Raw genomic sequence first — 24,451 nt, forward strand, 5'->3', positions numbered from 1 at the left:
GGAAAAATTGGTCAAAGTTTCAATTTTTTACGAATTTTTTAAATCTTTTTTTCCCCATTTACTTATAATGGGTGAAATTTCACGTCTATAAAAACAGCAATTTTATTTCAATTTACTCCAACCTTTGCACAGATATAGAGGCAGGTGATATGCTGACATCAGCACGTGCATAGATATGTTGACATTGGCTGGATCCATGCCAAAATAAGATACAATATGTACGAGGGGTGGGGTTTGTTGTTCCTGGCACCATTTGTTTCTTAATATGTTAGTCATTTCTGTCATTGGGTGGATGTATTGAAAGGCGCTCTACAAATAATGCTATTCCTATTTATTGCAGTCGTTCCCAGTGCGGTCCCTGGGTTGGGTGGAGATGGCAGAGCAGGACCTTTGTGAGGGTAGAAGCAGCATGGCTGTTCACCACTGTATCAGACAACTGTCCTACTGTCGGAGGGACATCAGAGACTCCGCTGGTGTTTGGGGAGAGGTCAGTGTGTCAACAGACAGATTCCATATCTAATACACAGCATGTCTTTACTTTAGATAAAGTGAAGCACGTTTTTCATTAAGTGCTACAAGAAGTTAAACCAACAGGATTTCCTTTCCTCACTTGTTTTGATTTTGATTATGATTATCAGAGTTGGTAATTCATATAAAAAATCAGAAAATGAGTCTGTACTTCATTTTTCTGACGCAGACCGATAGATAGATAGATAGATAGATAGATAGATAGATAGATAGATAGATAGATAGATAGATAGATAGATAGATAGATAGATAGATAGATAGATAGATAGATAGATAGATAGATAGATAGATAGATAGATAGATAGATTCTTGACCATATTCACTCAGTTTTCTTGGTGATTCAAATAAAAGTGGCCTAATCTTTAGAAATGGATGCTCTGTCATTTTACCAGTTCTCATGAGGTTTATTATATTGCAACCACTCAAGTGTCAGAGTCGAGCTTGTGAACTTCTGATACAATCAGTGCAGATAAATCCCATAGATGTCTGAATCAAAATGCATGATAGAATCATTTTATTTACATGGACTCACACAAGTATTCACAGACATTTGACCTCAGATAGAGCTCTGAATACATGTCCCATACACTCAAACCATAGGCTAGTCAGATGAGGTGCCGCTTACCCTCAGTTTAATGGATATCTGTTTGGTGGCACCTGTGATATTTGTTATACCATGTCAACATCACAATATTGAACAGTGATTCACACATCACAGTTTTTCCTCTAAGTGTTCAGGCTCAGCTATAGTGTATCTGTTCTGGTTGTTTAACAGGGTAAAGGTATGCTGCTGGTTCTTCAGGATCGAATGTTGACCCTGGTGGACCCCGATGACCACAGCCTGCTTCACTCCCAGCCAATCAGCAGCATCCGTGTGTGGGGCGTCGGACGTGACCATGACAGGTATTTGAGCATTTCATCTCCTCTTTCCTAAGCCTTTTTTTTTAGTGTCGATACCTGAATATGCGTTTGGCTTTGACCCTTCAACTTTAACACAAAGGATACAACACACTTAAACACATAAGCCATTCTAAAAACTGTGGAACAGACAACATGTGTGGAACTGTTGCTGATTCAGGAGTCTATCTAATCATCAGTGAATGTCATGAGCCTCATTATAATTCAATGAATTTTTGCACCAACTGCATTCACAACACTGTAATTATGCTCATTGCTTCATGTCTCCGATCTTGAGTGTGGACCTGTGGGCCCTTCAGTCATTTGGCAATGTCCCACAGTTTTAACCTTTCACTATTGAGCTGACAGTGTGCTGAGGCTAGCACAGCTGCTAATGGTGGGGTAAGCTAAGCCCTCTTTGATATGGACCCCTCAAGGTTTCCATTAACCCGCTGAACACTTCAAACACCTAGAAAACCTACACTGAAATAGAGACATTAGTGCTAATGTAATATACATACAGTACATGCAGAGATTTAATATGTATGAAGCATGTAGACATATACCAACACACACACACACACACACACACACACACCAACAGACCATCACAACACTAGCAGTCTCTTTTCTGTCAGTGCTGAAGCTTGAAGATGTTGGGAGACTCACTTTAAAGATGTGTCAAACAATGACAAATGAGAAAAGTGCTGTGGGTTTACAGTCCAAGACGCTGTCCTGTCCTGACATGTGTAATCAGCTGTTAAGAGATTGGGTGAAAATGGAGTTTAAAATAGTGTCTGACTAAGAGGTTTCATCTCACTTCACTCGCCCATACTTGCCAGATCTTGCTACCTTATTTTCCCCCTATTCCTCTCTTCTTCTCATGTTCCTTCCATGTCTCTTTTTGGTCTTGCTTTTGTATTTTAAGTGCTGCCATAGTCTCAGTCACACATATTCCCTTATAGCCACTCTTTTCTCCTTCTCCTGCCTTTGTTTTTTGTTTTTTTTTTCCCTCAACAGCAACTCTACCACAGCATTAGCTCTCTGTGCGTGTGAGAAATAGATAAAGAGAGGGAGAAAGAAAGAGACTCCCTCCACTCTCGTCCGTCTCAGAGGATTGAGAAACTTTCAGTGACTATCTCTCTCAGCGGTAATGGATAAAGCGTGTAGTGGAAAGAAAAGGGGAGGGCTGGCCCAGGCTAGCGCTCCCTTTTATCCTTCTTCTCTCCCTCTCCATCTCTCTCTCTCTCTCTCTCTCACGGCATTACAACTTCCACTCTCTTCATCCTCTCCTCCCTTTGGCTTTTTAAAATCTGCAGTCTACACTCGGAGTTCCTCTGTTTGGTTTCAGGCTTGTGATTTTAGACACAGTAAAAAATCTGGCTGGGGCATTTGATGCTTGGGGCCTTTTCCATGTATACAGCAAATTGTTTAATTGCACCCTGGATTGTACAAGGCATGAACTGGGTGTTTGTATCTGAAACCAGAGCATATTTTAGCAAAGACTGGAATTACTGAATCCAGCCACTAGAGTGCACTGTTATCCAAGTCTGTATAGTATTAAGAGAGACCGTATAGTAGAACTGTGTACACAACTGTCTATACATCTTCATCCAAGAATCACATTTGATTGTGATATTTGGGTGTTTGCATGTTTTTTGGGGGTTTTCAGCAGAGTGTGTTGAAATTAGTCAAATATGGTTGTAATTTCAGATTGAACCTGTGAGGCAGTACAGCTGTGAGAGACCAAGAAAGGAGAGTATTGTGGGAAAATGTCAAAGAGAAAGAGAGAGCATCGGTTTGTTGCTTTGATTTGATTAAGAAACACAGAAAACACATTTGTGAAAGAGTTTCTAAATAGCTGACTTAAAATAAATCTTAAAGAAGACTCTGTGTGGACTCCACGTCCATCTTTCTTTCTGTCTCCTGTCTCTTTTTCTTCTCATCTATCAGAGGAGCATCCCCAGTCTTGTCCTGGATGCTCCCTCCTTTAACTTGATTCAATATGAATGAGCCCCTTGTCTCTTAAGGGGGGGGGACAAGAGAGAAGGTGGGGTCGAATGCTCGATGAAGTCATGAGGCTATATCTGGAGCACTCAGCAAGTCTGCAGTGTGTACGCCTGTGGATGTGTGAGCACATGTCTGCATGTATGTGTGTGAGTGTGTGTGTGTGTGCACTTGAACTGATGAAGTCATAGGTCTATATCTGGAGCACTCTGTTGTGTGTTTGTGTGATGCATGAATGGGTGGGTGCGTGCACCCCCACCCCACCCACCACCCCTCTTCTTCAGCCCCTCTTTTTCTGTCTGTTATGCTCTTGCGCTATTTCTACTCTTTGTCTCCAGCGCTCTTTCGGTGTCTCTCTCGTGCCATTGGCTGCACAGTTTTGCCTCTTCTTCTCTGTGCTGCTCTTTGTCCCGCTGTTGCACTTTAGCAGGGTGTAAGCCTACCCCAACCCTTTTGCAGCATCAGTAAGACAAGAGCAAGAGAGACAAAGATAGCAGCAGCTGAGAAGATAGTCAAGAAGAGGGCAAAGTGATAGGGTGCCTTTTAGAAAAAGTAGGGATGGAGAGCCAGTGAGGGAGGAAGAGGCAAAGCGAGCAGAGGCATGCTTCCTCGCTCACACTGTGCGACACACAGTGGGACTTTACAGAAGACTGTTTAAAGCGGGTGGGCGAAGCAAAGGAAGCACACCATAGATTAAGACACAGAGAGAAAAGGTGTAGCAGAGGGAAGAGGAGGAGGAGGAGGAGAAGGAGAGGCAAGGGGGGAGGGGAAGGAACGAGGGAGAGAAGAAGGAAAAAAGAGCCCCAGAGGATTAAAAAAAAGAAGGAAAAAAAGTGGAGGCAGACGGAACACGGTTTACCCCCAGGTACAGCAGCGAAGGGGGCTGTAGCAATGTCACCGTGGATGAGAAGCTAACAGGGCAGGGAAGTAGTCATCAGTACCGGGGCGAGGATGTCTGCCTATGTGAGTACCCCTGTTTCTGATTCATTCACTCCATCCATCCATCCATCCATTACTCTACTTACACCCCTCATTCCACCCCAACATCCCTCCTTTCTCTAACAGTCAGTATGTGTAGAGGACACTGCAAACATGTCCCAGCTGTACTTTCCATTTATTTTTCACTCATTTACTACTTAGCCCCCTGCTGCTTTGTGCACTCCAAGCTGTGTACTCTCAGTCTCTGGATAGTCGTCAGGTGTATGGATGTATTCTGGTGGTGGCAGCAAGAGTCACTGAGACATGAGCAGACATTCGGGGAAACAGATAAGAAAGAGCTTAAGAGGGAAAGAAAGAGAGAGAAAGATGAAGTAAGCAGAGGAAGGATTGAGAGAGACAGGATTAAAGAGCCTGGGTGTGCTGCAGGGATTTTCAAAGTGTGTGTCAAGGCTGTTTCAAGCTGTTTGATTTTGCTATTACTATATGTATGTATGCATTTTTTACTCTAAAATCAGACTATTTTTGACATAGATCCTGTACTGTCTTCTGAATTTGCTCTAGTAAGTATATGTACCAAGGTGAAGGTATGTGTGTGTCTACATGATGAATGTCCATGCCTTCGCTGTATGTATGCATATGTGGAGTTTCCCGCTCTTCCTTTACCACTATAACAAGGAAGAGGAGGAGGAGGAGGATGAGAAGGGAAACACTAAGCGAAGAATAAAAAGCCACAGCAAAATGATTTACGACATCTGGGGGCAGTTCCTGCTTGTCTTCTTGTCCTTGCCGCGTGACACTTATTAGAATTGAGACAACAATGCTGAAGAGCCACTGTTGCGTACACCTTTAATAGTGTCTTTGCAAAGCCCTGATGTCTCTTTGCATTTATTGTTACCAAAGTGAACTATTGCTACCTTTCTCCTCTAATTGCTCCTGAGCAGATGTGCAAGCACACAAATACACTCCTGCAAATGCACACATAGTCCACATTTCATTCATATTCATTAGTGGGCAGCAGTGGGGCTTTGTTTGCTTATTCCCCCCAGCGCTCACTTGTTTCACCCCACTACTGACCTTCTACTGTGGCATGCAGAAAAAAAAAAATAAGAGAGGGAGAAACATGCAAGCCTCCACTATCATTAATATTTTAATGTTGAACACACTCAAGCTATCGCCTCCAATTATGTCACTTTTCCTGTGCTGTATATTTCATTTTTCTATTGTCTTTGCATTGTCATTTAGTCTTGGCAAGTTAAATTGCAGCTTATCTGCTGATGTCAAGGCCCCTGTAACCTTAATTAACATGCAAGGCCCCTTCGACGGCCCACAGGGACGAAGCCAAAACACCTAGACCCACTCGATAGATGCCAGAGTGATTGATGGCCTTTCCTTCTCACTTGTGCTCTGCTTTGAGCGCTACCAACCTCTCTCTTTCCCTGCAAGTCATCGGTCCTCCACGTCAGCTCCTTCCACCTACCCACAATCCATCACTAATACTTCTCACATGCACACACACACACCTTTTGTCCGTATAGGTCCACCCAGGCTCCCAGAGGTCCTCATTCTCTAAAGGCTCATTATGGAAGGAGCTGTGTCCTCCTCACTCTCCAGCCCAGAGTCATATGTCAGACATACAAACTGTGATCACACACACACACACACACACGCATGGATGCACACATTCCACTCTCTCTCTGTCTCTCTGTTACATTAGCATTGTTAGGCACACCTGCTGTAATCCTTGTCGTCCTGACAGATTACTCCTCCTGTTCCTCCTATAGATCCCCTCTGTTAACCCACCAGCCAATAAATCTCATCCCAATAAAACCCTCACTGGTCCCGTCTGTGTCGGGCAGAGATGTGAGCTGATGCTGATGCTCACATATTGTACAGGAGTGAACACAGCAGGACGCTGGTGCAATCAGTGTCGACCAGTGGTCTGTGCATCTATTCAGACCACAGACTGCACAGACTTGAATACATTTGAATACTCAACATGCTTGAGGAGATATAATGTGGGGTTTTGTATGTTGTAAATTCACCGAGGGAGCTGTTAATGTGTCAGGCAGATTGAACACAAAAATTGGACCCATTTCTGATAATAACTAACTTAAGGCATTTGAGACGAGGATATATATTTTCATTAATACACAGCTCAGGATCAAAATGCTTTTATGTACAGACAAAATTGCAGATAAAATGAGAATGACTGTTCCTAAAGGACATGTGTTTGAGATTGCTTTATTGCTTACAACTCCATGTTAGTTCAATCACTGGTGCAGAAAATGATTTGTAATTAAAATTTTTACTTCAGTCTTGAGAAACACAATAAAAATCTGCAACATTAATTTCCAAAAAAACATTGTTTTATCTACAGAGTGCAAGTATAGCTGTCATTTTAAGACTGTTTCTTTAGAAGACATAGAAAGAGATTCTGTCCACAGCATCAGATGCAAGAATTTTAAAGAAAAACTCAAAGTATGGACAAATAAAGGTGAAATGAAATCATTTGCTCTTGTACATTTGCAAACTAAGTAGAAAAAATGCAATATATTTCATAATTTGTGTCAACCCTTAAAAGTCCCTGGAGACATTGGACTTTCCTGTAGTGTGTGCATGAAACATGATTTATGGCACATGCAGCTAATTAGGTTACATGAATATAGTATGATTCAAACTGCACTATGAAGTGGAATAACTGCGCCATCTCAATACAAATTCCACCGCTTGCACTCACACTCTTCATCACTGTCTTTTGCATATACACACATATTAGTAGTATACATGAATGGAACTGCCCTCCCAAACTGAACCGTGGTTTCAGTCGACAACCACTTTTGTACAAATACACACAGACCCACACTCCAGAGCAGTGTGATGTATAAATGATCAAGAGCAGAGGGAACAGCAGGACATCGTCTTTCTCCGTCTCCCGCCCACCCAGAATCTCTTCATCTCCCCCTCCTCATCCCTCATTTCCAACACACTATCTCTGTCTTTCCGTCTTGCCCACCCACCTATCTCTGCTTTTAAATATGTAATGAAATATGAGGAGTGTTGACACATGGGTACTGTGTGTGCCTCTTCAGCTTGTTGCCCCGCCCTCACTCATTTGCCTCTGCCACTCTGGTTGCTGGAATTGGGTCACAAAGCTACAGGAATGTAAACTGGAGTCGTGTGTATTTTCCCCTTTTCGTAAAACACCAATTTCACCATCAGTTTTGTAAAACTGTGTGTTTTCTTGGAAATGATGCTAAGAAGACACTGAGGATAAATCAATCTGAGGCGTAGCTGCTGCTGTAAACAACATCAACTGTCTGCTCAAATCACACAGGCAGCGCTGTGTGCTGCGTGCGCTCTTTAATACACCATAGACAACAGTTTTATTTTTATTTCCACTTGATTTTGTCCCAGTTCTTTGCCGCCTTGGGCAATATTGATGATTGTGTATGTGTATTTATCTTTCAGCTTGTGTGTGTTTATGTGTGTGGAGGTGTAACACAGAGACAGTGGCTATGTGTGATGTGATACTGGTGATACAGGGAGGGCTTCCACCTCCTTCGCTGAGCCCTCTAGGTGCCTCTAATGCTCATTTTTCTGCTCATCTTGGTGCTGTAAACAAGTTTATGGTGTACAGAGGTAATTACGCACAGGCATTCTACATTAGGCCTAATGGCTGTGGGCCATGACTAATTCACCAGGTCGCAGAGGGGTTTACCATCCTCACTTGTCACAACACCTTTAAGTACTTCAGCGCCAAAAAGGATGCAAGAGTTTTGCCTGCTTTGCTTTTTGTAAAACCAAACTTAGTCCTAACCCCTTCAAGAAACTTCAGAGTGATTTTTGTCACTGAGGCACCTTACTACAACCAGGTTTATCTCCATATTAATATATATATTTTTTTAAATTTTTTATTCTTATTTTAACCAGGCAACAGATTAATACTTTCTTATTTAGTATGTTTGTCTTGAATAAGCCAGAAAAAAACACTTGAATGGGGAAGCAAGAAGAGGAGGGATGAAAACAAACAGAAACAATGAATAATCAAATGTGCAGAATCAGATTAATCAGAAAGAATAAATAATCTGCAGTTATTTTGAGACAGCCATAAGTAGGGCTTTAAAACCATCAATCAGAGGTAAAACTTTAACAAATATCATTAAGCATGTCTTCAAGCAGGTGCTTAAAAGCTGAGACAAAGATAAATTCATCAAGTTTTAGTGTTTTTTGTGATAGATTTCGCAGCACACTGGAAAGACAACAGGCGAAAGGATGAGATGGATATAAGGGCACTTACTCTGATCTAAAGACCGTGTACTGTTGTATTGTGCTGGTACAGGGTGCAGTGACTGGCTTAAATAGGGGGTGAGTTTCCTAAATAAGTGTGAAACAATGAATACAGGGGATTTGCAAGAAGATCCAGTAAGTAGAGAAGACAGCGGTGTGTTGTGAATGGAACATTTGTAAAAAGTCAAATAACTGGGATTGAATTTATCAACTGTTCCTTTGCACTGAGTAAACTACAGTCATTTCAACAATCTTAAGTTTGGTGGCATTAGAATTAACAAGGAATCCAGTATGGAGACTGAAAAAGGTTAGGTTAGTACAGTTCTTTCAGACATTGCATAAGTAAAGCATGGACACAGCTGTGAAACCAGACAGTAGCAGAGTAGAAAACAATAAAGCATTAGTTTTGCTGTAAAGCTTCATTTCCTTTCTACAGTTATATGAACGCTTCTGTTAAGTGTGCCAGACGATGCACTTTGCATCTCTTCTTGCTGGTTTAATCATCGGGTTTTATTAGGCTATATTCTGCCATATTCTATATTCCATTACAGTAAAGTACAATTAAGGCCAGTTATGGGCAACATTTGCTGTTGTCTGAAAACACAATTATCAGCACTCAGGGGTGCAGTTTTTCAAAACTGTTTCTCACAGCAGTATACCGAGGTGTTTATTGAGTTTGAGCTATAATGCATCCAAAATGAAAAAAACAAACAAACAAAAGAAAAAAAACCCGGTAGAATACATACAGATTATGGCCCATCAGCAAAACTGAAATCAATATAAATGTTTTGGTTATTCTGAAGCGGAGATGGTTGATTACTATTCATGCCTTTGTAAACACAGCTTTGGGGCAACTTTTACCTTTACTAGCGTGAATATTTCTCGTATTTGCTATGAATATTATTACTGCTGTCATCATGGTACCCATATAACCCTGGTAATGTTATTCAAGTCAGGCTCAAGTTATTGCAGTGTTCAGTGCAGAGCATAATATAACGCAGCATTAAGTTAATCTAATGAAGCAAAGAGTTCCACAGAACTAAAGCAAAAATAAATGAAAAAAAAAAAGTAAATAAATCCAGTACAAAAAAATCATTACCTAAAAATACTGCAGTTGCTTTGTTATTCTCTTTGCAGAGTGATGAAAGGGCTTTCCTCTAAATCACCATCCAGGGGCTGTCACATCTCAGCACTGAATCATACCGTGAAACTGGATCAGATCCATATCCACTTTGGACTGACGCCAAAGTCACAACATGTCAACTTCTGCAGAGTTACCTTTTGAACGGCAATCAATAAATATAACACATTTCCTTACACACTGCACACACACCTGCAGGTCCTTCGTCTCAGTCTGCTTTCTGCTGACAGGGAGTCAGAAGGACTTCCTCCTCAGACGTTTCTAATCAGCGCTTGCTGTGATTTGCATATGTAAGTGCATTAGCATAGCGACCAGTGGTACCCAGACACTCTGTAAAGCTGTTTGATAATTGAAGTCTGTGTGAGGAGTGTGGTACCACGGTGTTCTGTGTGTTTGGGACAGATGGTCTGGAGAAGACTTGGGTCTCTACTGAGCGATACTGGAGGCCAAAGGGCTGAGGAAAGTACAGGAAAACAGGCTGGGGACGAGTTATGTTTGTGTTGTTTTCACAGCCTCGTAAAAAGATTTTACTGCAGCAGTTGTGAGACGCTTGGGTTTTATTAGGTCATTTTAACACCTGAAGATGCAGAATGAAGTTATCCTCAACAAAATGTACAGATACTACAGGGCTGTCAGTGAAAATAATGTGTTGGTTTCTTATATTCTAATTCATTTAAGTGTAAAAAGATACAGATTTTAAATATGTTTTTGGTGACGGATCTTCATTTCATGTCCAGTTTAGTCAAGCTGGGCCATAAAACCATAATGTTGATAAAGCTGGTAAAAATGTCAGTATCAGACATAATGTTTTGATCATGATCCAATCATTTCCTATGAGTTAAACCTGACACACACTTTCCAAGCAGTGAAACATTTCACTTCGCTCAAGAAGCTGAACATGCAGCTGTTGTTGTGATATGCCTGTTTGGTTTAATATTGTATAGTTTTGACTTATTGCAGTTTTCTAGTACAGGTACAATACATTAACCCTCTAGGATCCAGAGTTGCACTAAAAATAAATACTGTTGACATGGCATTGAATTATAGCTTTTTTTGTTTGATTTCAGTGCATATTTGATAAAGTGACAATGCTACTTCAGTATATATATACATTTACTGATGTGTAACAAAATTATAATGCGACTTAAACATGACGATGCTGTGGATCTGTACACATGGAAATGTTCTCCAGACCTCCTTAACTCATAACTGGACTGAAGGAACATGAATAATCCTTGAGACATGTCTTGACTTTATTAATTGTTTTTTAGTGCTCATGATTTCCATAAAAATGCCCAAACAGTAAAATTATGGAGAATATATTCTATGATCATGCTCACAGGGGTCAGGGGTGACTAAATTTGTATGCGAAAAAAAAATCAATTTCAGCTCTTGGGTTTACATCAATACATAATATTTCATGCAGAAATCCATGTTATAGTGAAGGAAATTAGTAGCTGGAGTAGGAATATTGTGCAAAGTTATGGCTGAAATTAATGTGAAATCACAAATATAACTGTGGAGATTAATCACACGCTGAATATTACAAACTGCAGCCCGGTATGAGTCTGGGGGGGGTTGGATTTTCCTGCTAATTCCACTACTACTTCATTCCATTTTAATACAACTTACGCTGGCTGTCTGGTGTCAGAGCCGCAGATACAGATGGGTTCGTGTAGCTTCCTCGAACCAGTTCATCATACATCTGCAATCGTGACCTCATTTAATCTCAGACTCGTACGCATCCTATCAAACCAAGCCTGCCTTGTAGCCATCGGGATCAAAGAGAGATCGGTAGTAGTGAGTCAGTCATCCTTTATTGAGCTCTGAAAATATGTGGAGCACAGAGAAAAAGAACACACGGGTGGTGGGAGTCTTGCTTATACTCATCTCTCTGCTGTGGTGCTTTCATAGCTTTCATCTCATACCTCTTTTTACTTCTCTTTTCCCTTCTCCACCTCTTCCTCCTCCATACAGCCCCGGTGGGTCTCAAACCTCGTTCCCATTCCTCTTTTATACACTCCCACCCTTTCATTTTTGGCTTTCTGGCCTCTTGCCTTCGTCGTTTCCCTTTCTCAAATCTATATCTATCCTCTCTCTCCTCATCTTTCGTCTTCCCACATGAGGTCTATCTGTCATTTATCTTCAGTTTTTGCTTGATTCACTGCCTCTTTCTCTTTTACTACAAGTCTGACCATTAACTGAAGTCAAAACAACTGCTTTGTATTTGGGTGCTTCTATGAAACTGGGTTCATTTTGGTGTCTGGCACTTTGTCAGCTTTTTACATGCAATAATAAAAGAGAAATTTAGACATATTTCCCCCCAGACTGTACCTAATGATGACCTCAGATAAATGCAAAAAAATTATACTCTTGCTCTGAGCCATCCCAAAATTAATGAATTTTTAATTTAATATTGGGGCCAAAAATAGGACCAAATTGGGACAGGAAAAGCTACCCAGGTGTTAGTGCATTTAATCTGGAAAACATCACTTAAAATGGTCTTATGTAGCGCTATAAATAAAGACACTGTGTTAAATTTAACGATCCTAGTGGTTTTTCTTATCCAGACGTGGGTTTTTCATGAATCGGCAGTCTCATTCCAGGTATAGTGCATAACCCATTGTGTCCACTTGTGTTACATGCGGGACCTGCCCATTTAAATACATATAAATCGTGAGTGATTTTGCAACAGCGGTCATTTTTGTGAAACATTCTCCCTTGCATAATTAGTTCGATTCCCAAAATGTACCTGTGAGAGAATAAAAAGATATAAAAAAAAAATAGTGTGTAATTTTCATGTCCTTTTTACTGTGTTACATGCAGATTTTTGTATAAAAAAATAACATTAAAAAAAACTAAAAATGTGTTTTATCTGAAAAATAGTTTCTCTTTTATCTCAGTAAATACTTATTTTTAAAACAGACCCAAAGTGCTTCAAAACTTGCTTCATAACATTAGTCTACATCTGGTTTGAATTTTTAGCCCCTCTGTCCTGTTTTTAGGGACCAGTTACATAGAAGCACCATATCACTGTAAGCTGTTTTGCCTTTTAATCTCTCAGTCTACATGTACACAGACATTTTTATATATTTTATAAAGATCTCAGGCAGACAAAGTATGTATCTATCTTTCCTGCTCTTCCTCTTTTCATCAGCGAACTGTAAAGGTTAGCTCCTGTGTTGTATTGTAAGTCTCTAAGTGCTCACAGAAAAGAGGATTTGTAACTAAAAGCTTCATCCATCCAGACATAAAGTAACAGGTTTTATATTTGCCAGTGTCCTACCATTGCTTAAAACTTCAGGCACAGGGGCTAAAACGCAGAAAAACAATATTTCAGATTCTGTCAGCTTCATGATGACATAGTTTCAGTCTGTCTTTTTGCCCAATAAGGCCAGTGTGATGAATACAACAGGATTTTTGTGGTGGGTGGGAGTCTGTTCTGGGTCTCTGTCGGGTATGATGTGGCTCTTCCATCTGTATTAAAATATTTGCAACACCTTCAGCCTGACACTCATGGCAAATAAGCTGTAAAAAGAGAAGAAAAGGACACTGTCGAGAGATATATGAAGTGCAGATTTGGGGCCTTTCAGAATTTTTTGACACTGAAATCCAATTCCACCAAAGTGAATGACAGTGGAAAAAGGCAAAGAGATGGCATTTGAAATGGAGCAGAAGGATGTAGGATGAAAAATAAATTGAATATGAGTAAAAAAAAAAAAAAAAATCCATCAATGAAATTCAGAGATATGGAAACATGGAGAGAAGGGCATGCAGTGTATTTTAATACATGTTTTTATTGGGTTTTTGTTAGAGTTGGGTCTAGTTGTGTTTGGGTTCTGGATAAGATAAGGGTATGGACTAATTGAATCTAAGTCAGTGTTATGTTGTCTAAAATGATGAAAACAGGACCGTGTGTGTTGGCACATGTCTGTTTTGTGGAACCCTTTAAGAATATTTATCTATTCTGTTCTAGTTTTAGACCACTTTTGGTAGTTACTAACCTCTGCAGAAACCAAAAACACACAAGACATGCAGTTCTGGAGGTGATTTGAAAATGACCCAGTCGTTTACCATCTCAACATGGGCCTTGTCAAAGTCACTCAGCTCTTTATAGTTGAACACTTAGCCTCTTAACACATTCACACACCTTCAAGAACTAAATGTTCACTTGCTGCCTATTATATTCAACCCACTGACATGTGTCACTGTAACAAGAAAATCAGCATCATTATTACTTCACCTGTCAGTGGTCCGAATGTTTTGGCTGACTGGTGTAAAACTGGATGTCAATATAAATCATTACGGTTTATGGTTAAAACTGGTCTTTTTTTAAGGTTAAGGGTAGGTGGTCTGTGCAAGGATTAGGTAAAGAAATGTATATATGTTAAGGTTAGGCATCAAGGGACACATTTGGGGAAGTCTGGGACCCCTCCTCCAAAACATTTTGAGAATGTAGCACTTAATTTCCTGCAATCTGATGAATTTATATGCATTATGCTGAATGAATGCTGAAATGTTTTTATGAATGTAAAGCAAAATATAATATAATAAAAGATAAAATTTACAACAAAAAAAACAACATGAAGTGGCACAACATGTGTATTACTACTAATAAATGTAAAGAAATGTATTTCATTGTAAAGTACATCACATACTCCATCTAAGTCTCCATAGAACAGCGAGATGGCTCTTAATTGCTCCTTCAGAACAAACATTACAAAAATGCATCGCAGTCTATCATGGTTGACTGTTGAAGCAAAAATTGAATTTTGCCTCCTCCTCCTTATGAGGAGTGCTATTGTGAAGGGGAAACCTGACTTTTTTACTGACAGAATAAGGAATAAAGGTCTACAACATAATCATGGCACCAGACAGGTTACCGTGGGTCACCTTGAACTTCCCTACCAAAAAAATGAATCGATTGAAAAATGTTGTCTTTTACAGAGCCTCCAGTCTATGGAATAAGTTATCTTCATACATCAAACACACCAAAAATATATAGTTATTAAAAAAAAAAAAACTCAAACAGGAACTACTTAAGGAAATACGGTAATGAAAATTATTGTTTTGACTTTCGCAATCCAAGTTGCTGTAAAGGTAAAAGTGAAAATGCTTTAATGTTTATGTGTTCACATAAAGCTTTCAACTTGCTGATAATAACAATGAATTGTAAATTTGTATATATTTATGTATGCATTTTGTAAACTGTATTTGTATTTTAACTGACCCCAGGAAGAGTAGCAACCACTACGGTGGAAGCTAATGGAGATCCATATAAACAAAACAATCTAAGTCTCCATAAAATGAATAAAGGTCAATATAAAGTCCCTTAAATGTTTGATAACCTTAAGTGTTGTGTATGTGTGAGCAACTGGCTATTTGGAGAAAAAGCAGCAGTTCTGATGCTCTGAAAATCCTTGTTGGAAATTATACACCAGCTGCTACCACACACTCGCACACAGACAGCACACAAACTGCTTTCATTTCTGAGTGGATCATCCAAAAAAATCAATGGCAATGTCTAAATTAGTCCTTTTTTGAACATATGCTTCCTTTATAGTATCTGATAGTGCACTATAACACACTATCTGGGAGACGGGGCTACAACGTGTTCTACTACTGATATGAATCATTCTTTGTAGCTTCTTTCATCGTTTTTTTTTTTTTTTGGGGGGGGGGGGGGGGCTTCTGCTGCTCCTCTGTGCAAAGAAGAAAGTATGAGATGGTTAGAGCTGAAGAGTGAGAGACAGATTAAAGAGAAAAAGCAAAGAGAGGGATGAGCCAGATTTGGGGGGTGGGTAGAGGGAGTGGGGAGTGTGAAGCAGCAGTATCATGGTGGTGTCTGTGTGTGAGGGAGCATGTTGGCACGTTTAACAGGAAAGGTGTGTAGTGTCAAAAGTACACAAAACCAAGCTGCAGTACACACATTCAACCCACACACACCTCTGGGAAAGAGTGACTGAGGTGAGAGAGCATTGTGTCTGTTCTGACTCAGTTTGTATTAACGTTGCTGTTATTTTCTTGTCTTCTCTATTCTGTCCTCTACTGTTTCCCTCTTGTTCTGTTTTTCCTTTTTATTCTCAATGTATTTTTTTTTTTTTATCTTTCTATCCTTATTTTACAAACCCACTTGATTTTTCTGCTGTAAAACCAATTCCTCTTCCTCATTTTTTCTGCACCTGCCTCTCGATGACCCCCCCCCCTCCCTCACCTCGTGCCTCCCTCCGCTTCATGGGACCCAGAGAAAGGTAACTCTTTGTAGTGTGTGACTGTGCTCCTCCACCGTTTTCAGTAATCATTATGGCTTCCACCCTTTTATGCAATCTCATCTGTCACTTCAGGCATCAATCAGTTGGTTTTGTTCGCCCAGAGTCACTGTTGCTCTTTACAGTAGCACGACATCTACTGAAGGTCTGAATCACTGGTGTTAAATCATCAGGCAGGCAGACTGGCCACAGGCTGTTTCCTGTTAAGAGTTGCATGCTGTTTTATAGCGTTTTGGTCCCACAGAGAGGCTACAGAAGTCATAAAAGATCCATTTGTAGTATGCCAAGCAAGGCCACTCATGCTGCTTTGGTGACACTCCGCTCAAATGTCCCTGAACAAAGCACACTGGACACATACACACTCCTACAGTGAACCATACACGTCACACACACAATTTTCCTCCTTGGCCACAGACAGAACATTATCGACCCAAAGTGTGGGAGCACACAATTAAGCAGAGGAGACAGGCCAGATAATGGACTCATAAACACAAAGAGCATGCTGTGATAAATGCAGGCTGTGTTTGCCATATTTCTGTTTGTGTCCGTGGTTATTTGAGTGTGAGCGTGAAACTGTTCAGCTGCATTCAGGGACACTGCCAGCCAGTTGGCTTCTCTGCATGCCCCTACGCCTGCTTTCACTCTGCTTTGTCTGTTTACTCAGTCATTTCAGTCTTGGCTGAAAACATCCTCCTACCGCTTGTTCTGCAGCTCGTCACACCTGTTAATGAGGGAGAAATACGTGTAGGTTTCATCTAGTGTACTGTATGTATATGTAGGATATCCCACGTGTAGCAGGGCTTCATTTCCCACCCACTCGAGGAATAAAGTTTTCTCTCTGCACCGCTTCCTCCCTCAGTCTCACCCTCCTCCTCCTTATTTCTTTCTGACTGTGAAGCTCCTGGCACATGGTTTCCTCAGGCACTGGGACACACATCTGCCTCTATGTGTTTATTTCTGCCATTGTTACTAAAATTGGCAACCACCAGCTAAGTATAGTGACACACTCACCTGTTGTTTATGGAGTAAAACCTTCCAAAAAAAAAAACAAAAAAAAGGAAGAGGGTGTAAGTAATATATCCATTCTTTTAAATCTTGATAAGTACACAGGGAATTTTAGCAATATCAGCAAAACTTATGTCAGCTTGTAAAAGGCACAAGTAATGATGCCACTTTCGCAGCAGATGAATGAGCTAATTAGAGCAGAGCTCCAAAAGAAATGTGTTGAGAAAAAGTAAATATATCATGATGTAAAATGGGGTAACAATAACACATCTGTTATGACTTTTTTGTACCCATTCATGAAACGTATTGCAGCATATTTTGTAGAACTATTCCATTGTTGAATATGTGCAAATGTGAACCAGGTGCAGAGAGGAAGAAACGTTTTCTATGTTTAGTATGACATATGAAGAGCGCTGAAAACATGTAAAATCCACAGTTTGACTAAGACAAGAATAAAACAGGAGCTGGTGACTATAACCTAAACACTGGGACAGACTTCAAATGTTGCACAAAACAGCAAAATTGAGCCCTACAAACAAAAGAAAAAAAACAAACAGAAAGGAAATGAGCAACACAAATAAGGAATTATATCCATGTATTGGCCCTAAGCTAAGAGTATTTTGGGGTGAAGTGTTTGAAGTACAACCAGAGGGCCCAGGATGCAGATGATAGTTTTTGCTGCACAGGCAGTTAGCAGCAGATATTCAGAAAATTACTATTAAGGGGAGAAAATAAAAGTCTTGTACATACAAAAGGATATATGGAACCAAGAAGTGTTATGAGATGCAATATAATTTCGGCAAAAATGCAAATTTACAAATAGATTCCATAATGGCCCATTATCTATCTGTGATTTTCTGTGAACCAAAGTACCTTCCTCTGTTATTTCATTTCTTTCTCCTCGGAAACATAATACATCCCATAATAATTCCCTTCTTAGGGAGGAAATACCTGCTTATGTTCTCTTTTTTGCTTATTTGCTTTTGAGAGAAGAGGTAGCCTGATCTAAAAAGACATATAAACCACATTTGTATTTTAGCATTTTTACCTCAGGGCACATCATATATATTTTATTTTAAGGAACATGCTTCCACGGCCACTACATTTTTCCACAGGATGACTTGTAATTGACTTTTTTGTAGTATAATTGTCATGGCAAAATGTCTATTTTTCAACAAATACCATACCTGAAACAAGTTAAACTGTTACAAACCCAGTAACAGTATCACAAAGCTTCAGTGTATTAGTAATATTTGGTGTGTGTGTCACTTATGTTTCTCAGGGTGACCACTGGTTATTCCACACCTCCTGCAGGAATGTGTGATAAAAATGATAAATACCTTTCATTAATGTGCCTTCTGTTAATGTTTTAGGGACTTTGCCTACGTGGCGAGAGACAAAAACACACGGGTGCTGAAGTGCCACGTGTTCCGATGTGATACCCCTGCTGCAGCCATCGCCACGAGTCTCCACGAAATCTGCTCCAAGGTGAGTGTCATTACCAGCTCTACCTCTGCATGAATGAGCTTATCTACTGCTCTGAAACAAGGTATCATGCTTTAATCAGAGTGACTATTGAAGAGGGGGTAAAAAAAAAAGGTCTTTTTTGCTGATGCAGTTGCGCAGAGCTGATTTTTGTGATTGGAACGTAGCTGATACTCCTGATATTACAGGGATGTTATATGCAGATAATAGAGTGCAAAGCACAGAATCACGGAGCCCTGACATCATTCCGTTGAACTCTATGTGTGTGTGTGTGTGTGTGTGTGTGTGTGTGTGTGTGTGTGTGTGTTATCACTTGATTCAAAGGTAAAAGCTGAAGAAGGAGATTGAAGTTTTAAGAGGCTTTGCTGTGAGGAGCTGAGATAAGATTCAAGTCCGAATCATGCATCTATCTGTGTGTGTCAGGGAAATGTGTGTTAACCCTCTCAGGGACTAGGGGGAACACGTTCTTAAAGATGCACAGCTGCAACATAAAAGCAAAGTCACACAAACACACACTCTTTGTTACACAAGCAAACATTCATCCTTTTGTACATAAAGACAAACCACTCTGTCCTCAGCCCAGCACTGACCTTGTAATTGATGAATCTACCTGGAACAATGGATCTTCTCCCTTAGAGGCAAGATGACCCATTTAGAAAGAAAAGTATTTTTTTTCCTGATAATTTCTTTTTATCTATAACCCCACATTCTAAAGAGGAGTGTGTATCTGCGTACTGTATTGTATACGTGGCCGTGACTTTTCACACCACCTATTTTAAACTGGTAGTTTTTCCGTTTACTGCAGCGGAGAAACTTGGTGACCCAAGTCTTGCAGCTGCGCAGCACACTGAGTGTGTTTCCTTTGTGCAAGTGTGTGTGCATGCGTCTTTTTCACATGTTCCCCTGTGAGCAGAGTTGCAGACTCACCATAGGCTTTGATTAATGACACCGACAATTAATCAAGTATCTGTAGCAGGAAGAGAGTGCAGCGGCTGGGTGCAGGGGCCATGCAGACTGTTCAACATTTTTTAAACAGTGAGCACACACTGCAGCAGAGGAGCAGGAGGGAAGAAAAAGACAAGGAACACAACAGTCAAATGTAAATGTATCATTTCATTGAAGGGCTTTTTGATTTTAGCCTTGCCTTGTTTTACAAAGCTTTTTCCTTTCTTTCTTTCTTTCTTTCTTTCTTGTTGTGTTTTCTCTTCCTCTACCTTTTTCCCATTTCCCCCTGTCTAGATTATGGCTGAAAGGAAAAGTGCCAAGGCTGCAGCTGGCAGCTCCTCCCAGACAGGCTCAGATGTACCCCTACAAGGTACAAACACACACATATGCACACATACGCACAAACATTCCAGTCTTTTTTGTGCCTCATTCTTTTGTACTTCCCTTGTGAGAGAATTGGATTTGTCATCCACGTGCTATCTTTCCCCTACCCTTCTTGACTCACATTACAGAATTTCACCCACATCTAAAAGCATATATACTTATGTTCTTTAAAAAAAAACAACCTTATCAACTCAGGAGCAACTGTGAACCATATATTAATAGAAAAGATAGGAGTGTTTGGTTCAATTACACGTAGATAGTGCTGACTCTAGAACAGCTCCTTGCTCCACACTCGCTGAGTTTTATCCTCACAGCACTAATTCTATTCACTATTTCCCATTTCACTAAGTTCCCCTGCTTGTTCCACTCAGTCCCAAGTAATTACAGGAAGAAAGAGAAAAGGCACAGGCACAATTCATCCTCTGCTGTAACTTCAGCTGGTGCATGTGTCTGCTGAGCATAGGAGAAAGGTACCCCCGAATATAAAAGAACTATATCGGCTGTTCACTTACAGAGGCAGTTGACCTCATTAAAACCCAATTAGTGTTTCTTTGAGGCGAGGCCTGGTGCTCCAAAGCCCCCATTCCAACCCCAGGATCAAAGAGTTTATTGGTGAAACATGTCTCGCATCTTTTAGAGCTCTAGCTTGTTTTAGTCTTTTAACTCAGAGACTGCCACTTTCAACCGGCCCTGCAGTGGATAGAACCAGTTTGTTTGCTCTAGAGGTTTTCCATTTGCATTATTTTCATTGTCACACGGTTTGTTTCTGGTTGGTTCAGTGTGTACTTCCTCTGAGTAGCTGGGTGTGTGCAATCCCATGCTGGGACACATTTCAGCAGATTATCACTGAATACATTTTGGATTTGGGCAATAATTGCTCTGCTGTGTCTTTAGAATTTGTCCCTCTCAGTTGGCTCTGACTGAGCTCTAAATTACTGTCCATGTAACCATTGTTTATAGGAGCTAAAGCACTATATACCAGATGTGACAGGAACGAGGATCGCATACTTTTTTCATACAGTGCAAATGATGAGGTGAATGAAGAAAAAACCCATTACCCCAGATTGATGTCCTGCTCAGTCTATATTGATCACATTGTGATGACTTCATGATGAATTGTTAATCTCTGAAATCCTGTGATTAAACTGTGGATTGCACAAAATAGGTTCCAACTCAATTTGTGGTAGTTGTCATATGTGGGCTGATTTATGCCTATTTAAAGCTATTAGGTGTAGTATGTGATTTCTGCACTTTAATTATTTACATAGCATTCGATAAAATAAAAAACTCTTTATATATTTATATTTGAAATTCTTAATTTAATACTGATGATTTGGTGTCAAGACTTTCTTTAATCCTATTTTAAAGAATTTCATTTTAAGTGTGTCTTTAGGATCATTTGTAAACCCATCAGACACCCACCAATATCAACATGTCAATAAATAATAAATCATCTTATTTTAACGCTCTAATTTTAAAACATCCATTTTTAATTCTTCATGACACATTTTGGGGAAAGGTATGGAGTTTTTTTAAGCAGATTTATGGATCAACAAACTTAAAACTGCATACTATAACAGTTAATAACTTTTAATGAATGTATACAATTTGACTTTTAGTACTCATCTCATACTTGTGAGGTTAATTGCATGGTATCTTAATAATGAAATCCTGAGGGTAAAATGTGTTATCTTCTGAGGTGATTGAGATGCAGGTGATACAACAACATCTTTGATCATCCCATTCACTCTGTGGGACAATCTTTTATGCCTACAGGCCATTATGTAAACAAGCACAGCTGGGGTCTCGTGCAGGAAACAACCAGCATGCTTAAAACCTTGCATGGTTGTGTGCGATTTATTTTTCACACTCTAATCATGTCAGCAGCTCTCTAAATATTATAAAATATTCACAAGTGTTTGTATATTTATATAGTTAAGCCAATTATCATGTGTGGACTTCTCTTTTCAAACTTTTATTTAGATGTTGTCATGGAATAAAATTCCCCCTGGGCAATGTGTGTGTGTGTTTGAATGTGTGTTTGTGTGTCCTTTGCAGAGTTTCCCATGCCAAAGACTGAGCTGGTGCAGAAGTTTCATGTGTTCTATCTGGGTATGACGTCTGTGTCTCGTCCTATAGGTAAAACTTGAACTTTTAAAAACTAACTTGACACATACAAGTCACTCTTCACTCTGTATCTTATACTGTGTTGTGTTTTGTCCTGAGGTATGGACATCATTAACGGGGCCATAGAAAGCCTCACCTCCTCCACTGGAAAAGAAGACTGGACACCTGTTATACTGAGTATTGCTGACACCACAGTGGCTGTCATTAAAGAAAAGGCAAGTGGCACTTCTCCTCATCTCCAGCAGTGACAATTAAATAAATAAAGATTGGCGATTAAAGGCAATACAGTAAGTGCTGATGCTCTTCTGGGCTGTCCATGCAGGAAGAAGAAGAGGAGGTGTTGGTGGAGTGTCGTGTCCGTTTCCTGTCCTTTATGGCGTAGGACGGGATGTGCACACATTTGCCTTCATCATGGACACTGGAAACCAGCACTTCCAGTGCCATGTGTTTTGGTGTGATCCCAATGCAGGCAGTGTATCGGAGGCTGTGCAGGCAGCATGTGTGGTAAGCTGATATTTACTTGTTTTTTGTGTTACTGTGTATGAACCTAAGACTGGGTACAGAAATTCAATACTTTTATGGCACCGACTGAATTGAACAGAGACTGAATATCGAAAGATGTCTTGTTATTTCAGTAATAAGAGTAAACTCGATCAGTATCAGTGCATGCATGTTTGAATTTTGATTTACAGATAAGTTCAAATTGTGGTGAATAGTTTTATTTTTGTTGTTAAACTAGTTTGAGTGGAAATACGCCAAAGTGTTGACACATAACATAATGAAACTGCTCTAAATGTGTAAAAATTTAGAAAACATGAAAAATAAATCTAAAGATTTGTAGAATAATGTGTCATTTCTTTGCTGTTTTACTGGAGAATGTGTATTAGAAAAAGTAGTGTTTAGGAACTGATACCCAGCCCTGCCCATTGTCTTCCTTCTGTCTTCCTCTGTTTTCAAATCCCTAACTATATCAACCCATCTCCTCTCCTTCCTCAGCTTCGGTATCAGAAGTGTCTGGTGGCCCGGCCCCCCTCCCAGCGTGCTGGCTCCTCCTCATCGCCTTCTCCAGACTCTGTGACTCGTCGGGTGACCACCAGTGTGAAACGCGGCGTCCAGTCTCTCATAGACACTCTGAAACCCAAGAAACAGCCGTCTGAACTTCCCCAGCAATGACCCATCACCAGTGACCACCAACACTCCCAGCTGATGCCACTCACACTATCGCCACGACAACACCTAATCAGTACCAGCCATGGTAACCATGATGACGATGATGAACACTGATGTACATATATGTTAACAAACACCACCGCAGAGAAGGAAAGAAGAGAAATCTGGAAATTATGCCTGATGACGATGACAAAAAAGAAAAAGCAAACTTAAAAGTTTAATGAGTACGAAAAAAAGGTGCAGCATTTGCTGCAGGTTGAACTTCAACCTATAATCTCTGCTGTGTCTCAGTATATCCCGCTGGCCCTGTATGGATTCCTGGGCTTGATGGAATACTTGATCAAGCACTCTCTACAGACAGGATGAAGGATAATCCAGAGGAAAATTATTTAATTTCTCTACAGACTGGTTTATGGATCCTCTTTGGTTTAGTCCATTTTTGTTCATGCTCTGTACCCCTCTGTACAAACACTAAAAGCTCCAGGACTGGACAGCAGAGAGAGAGAGAGAGAAAACACCAAACTACAGTAGCCTGTCAGGACACAAGCAGTGTCATCTTGCCATTACTGAAATTTGACAGGTGAATGGAACAGCAACCGACAAGGTTACAGATGAGTCAGCACCATCCAGCTGCCCACCAAACTGCAGAAAAATGTTCAGACCCTTTCAATGTGTCAAAATCCTGAGGATAATGAGGTTACTGAAATAATGAAGAGTATGTAAATGATTGTATGTAGGAAGAGAGTATTTAGGGAACAAAATCTGTAGATTTGAGGGAGACGAGCTGTTTGTGACAGTAAAAGAAGTGGGCTTTGATTTTGCATGTTATCTTGATGAGATGCTGTATGTTTTATATTGATGACTAAATGGGGTCTTAAGAGTAATACATGTGCGCGGTACAAGACGTTTTCACCTGGCTGACTGGATTTACACTGGCACAAAAAAATATGCCTTCACAGTCGTAATGTTAATTCATGCCTAGATAAACTCTAAAAGGTTCTGCCCCACCCACAAATCTACAATTTCAGAGTAAACCTTTTGTCTTGTTTTTATTCCTTGATGAATGGGTAGGTCAGAAAAGGACAGTTTTTAATGTATTTTTCATCTTTGAATTAGTTAATATTGTAATTTTGCATATGTGAAAGAAAAAAATGAGTTTTAAAACTCAAGAATGTTACATTTATTATTTTAAAATTTTAAAATTCCTCAGGAATCTTTATGCACACACCTAAGATTTATGGTAGCAAGAAATTCCAGGCTTTGACTT

At 40.0% G+C, this 24,451-nt stretch overlaps 1 protein-coding gene across 1 annotated transcript in view; it reads left to right on the plus strand.

The window, feature by feature from the left end:
- Nucleotides 1-24,259, plus strand: part of apbb2a (amyloid beta (A4) precursor protein-binding, family B, member 2a) — a 39,723-nt gene extending 15,464 nt beyond the window's left edge. The window contains 10 exon segments of the mRNA XM_030145276.1: nucleotides 341-487; nucleotides 1,304-1,431; nucleotides 16,045-16,050; nucleotides 18,447-18,561; nucleotides 19,798-19,873; nucleotides 21,946-22,026; nucleotides 22,114-22,229; nucleotides 22,337-22,385; nucleotides 22,388-22,518; nucleotides 23,011-24,259. Of these exon segments, the coding sequence (XP_030001136.1) occupies nucleotides 341-487; nucleotides 1,304-1,431; nucleotides 16,045-16,050; nucleotides 18,447-18,561; nucleotides 19,798-19,873; nucleotides 21,946-22,026; nucleotides 22,114-22,229; nucleotides 22,337-22,385; nucleotides 22,388-22,518; nucleotides 23,011-23,187 (1,026 nt within the window). The 3' untranslated portion in view covers nucleotides 23,188-24,259.
- Nucleotides 24,260-24,451: the final 192 nt, after the last annotated feature.

This window comes from Sphaeramia orbicularis, chromosome 10 (genome assembly GCF_902148855.1).
Source record: "Sphaeramia orbicularis chromosome 10, fSphaOr1.1, whole genome shotgun sequence".
In the NCBI taxonomy this organism is placed as follows: Eukaryota; Metazoa; Chordata; class Actinopteri; order Kurtiformes; family Apogonidae; genus Sphaeramia; species Sphaeramia orbicularis.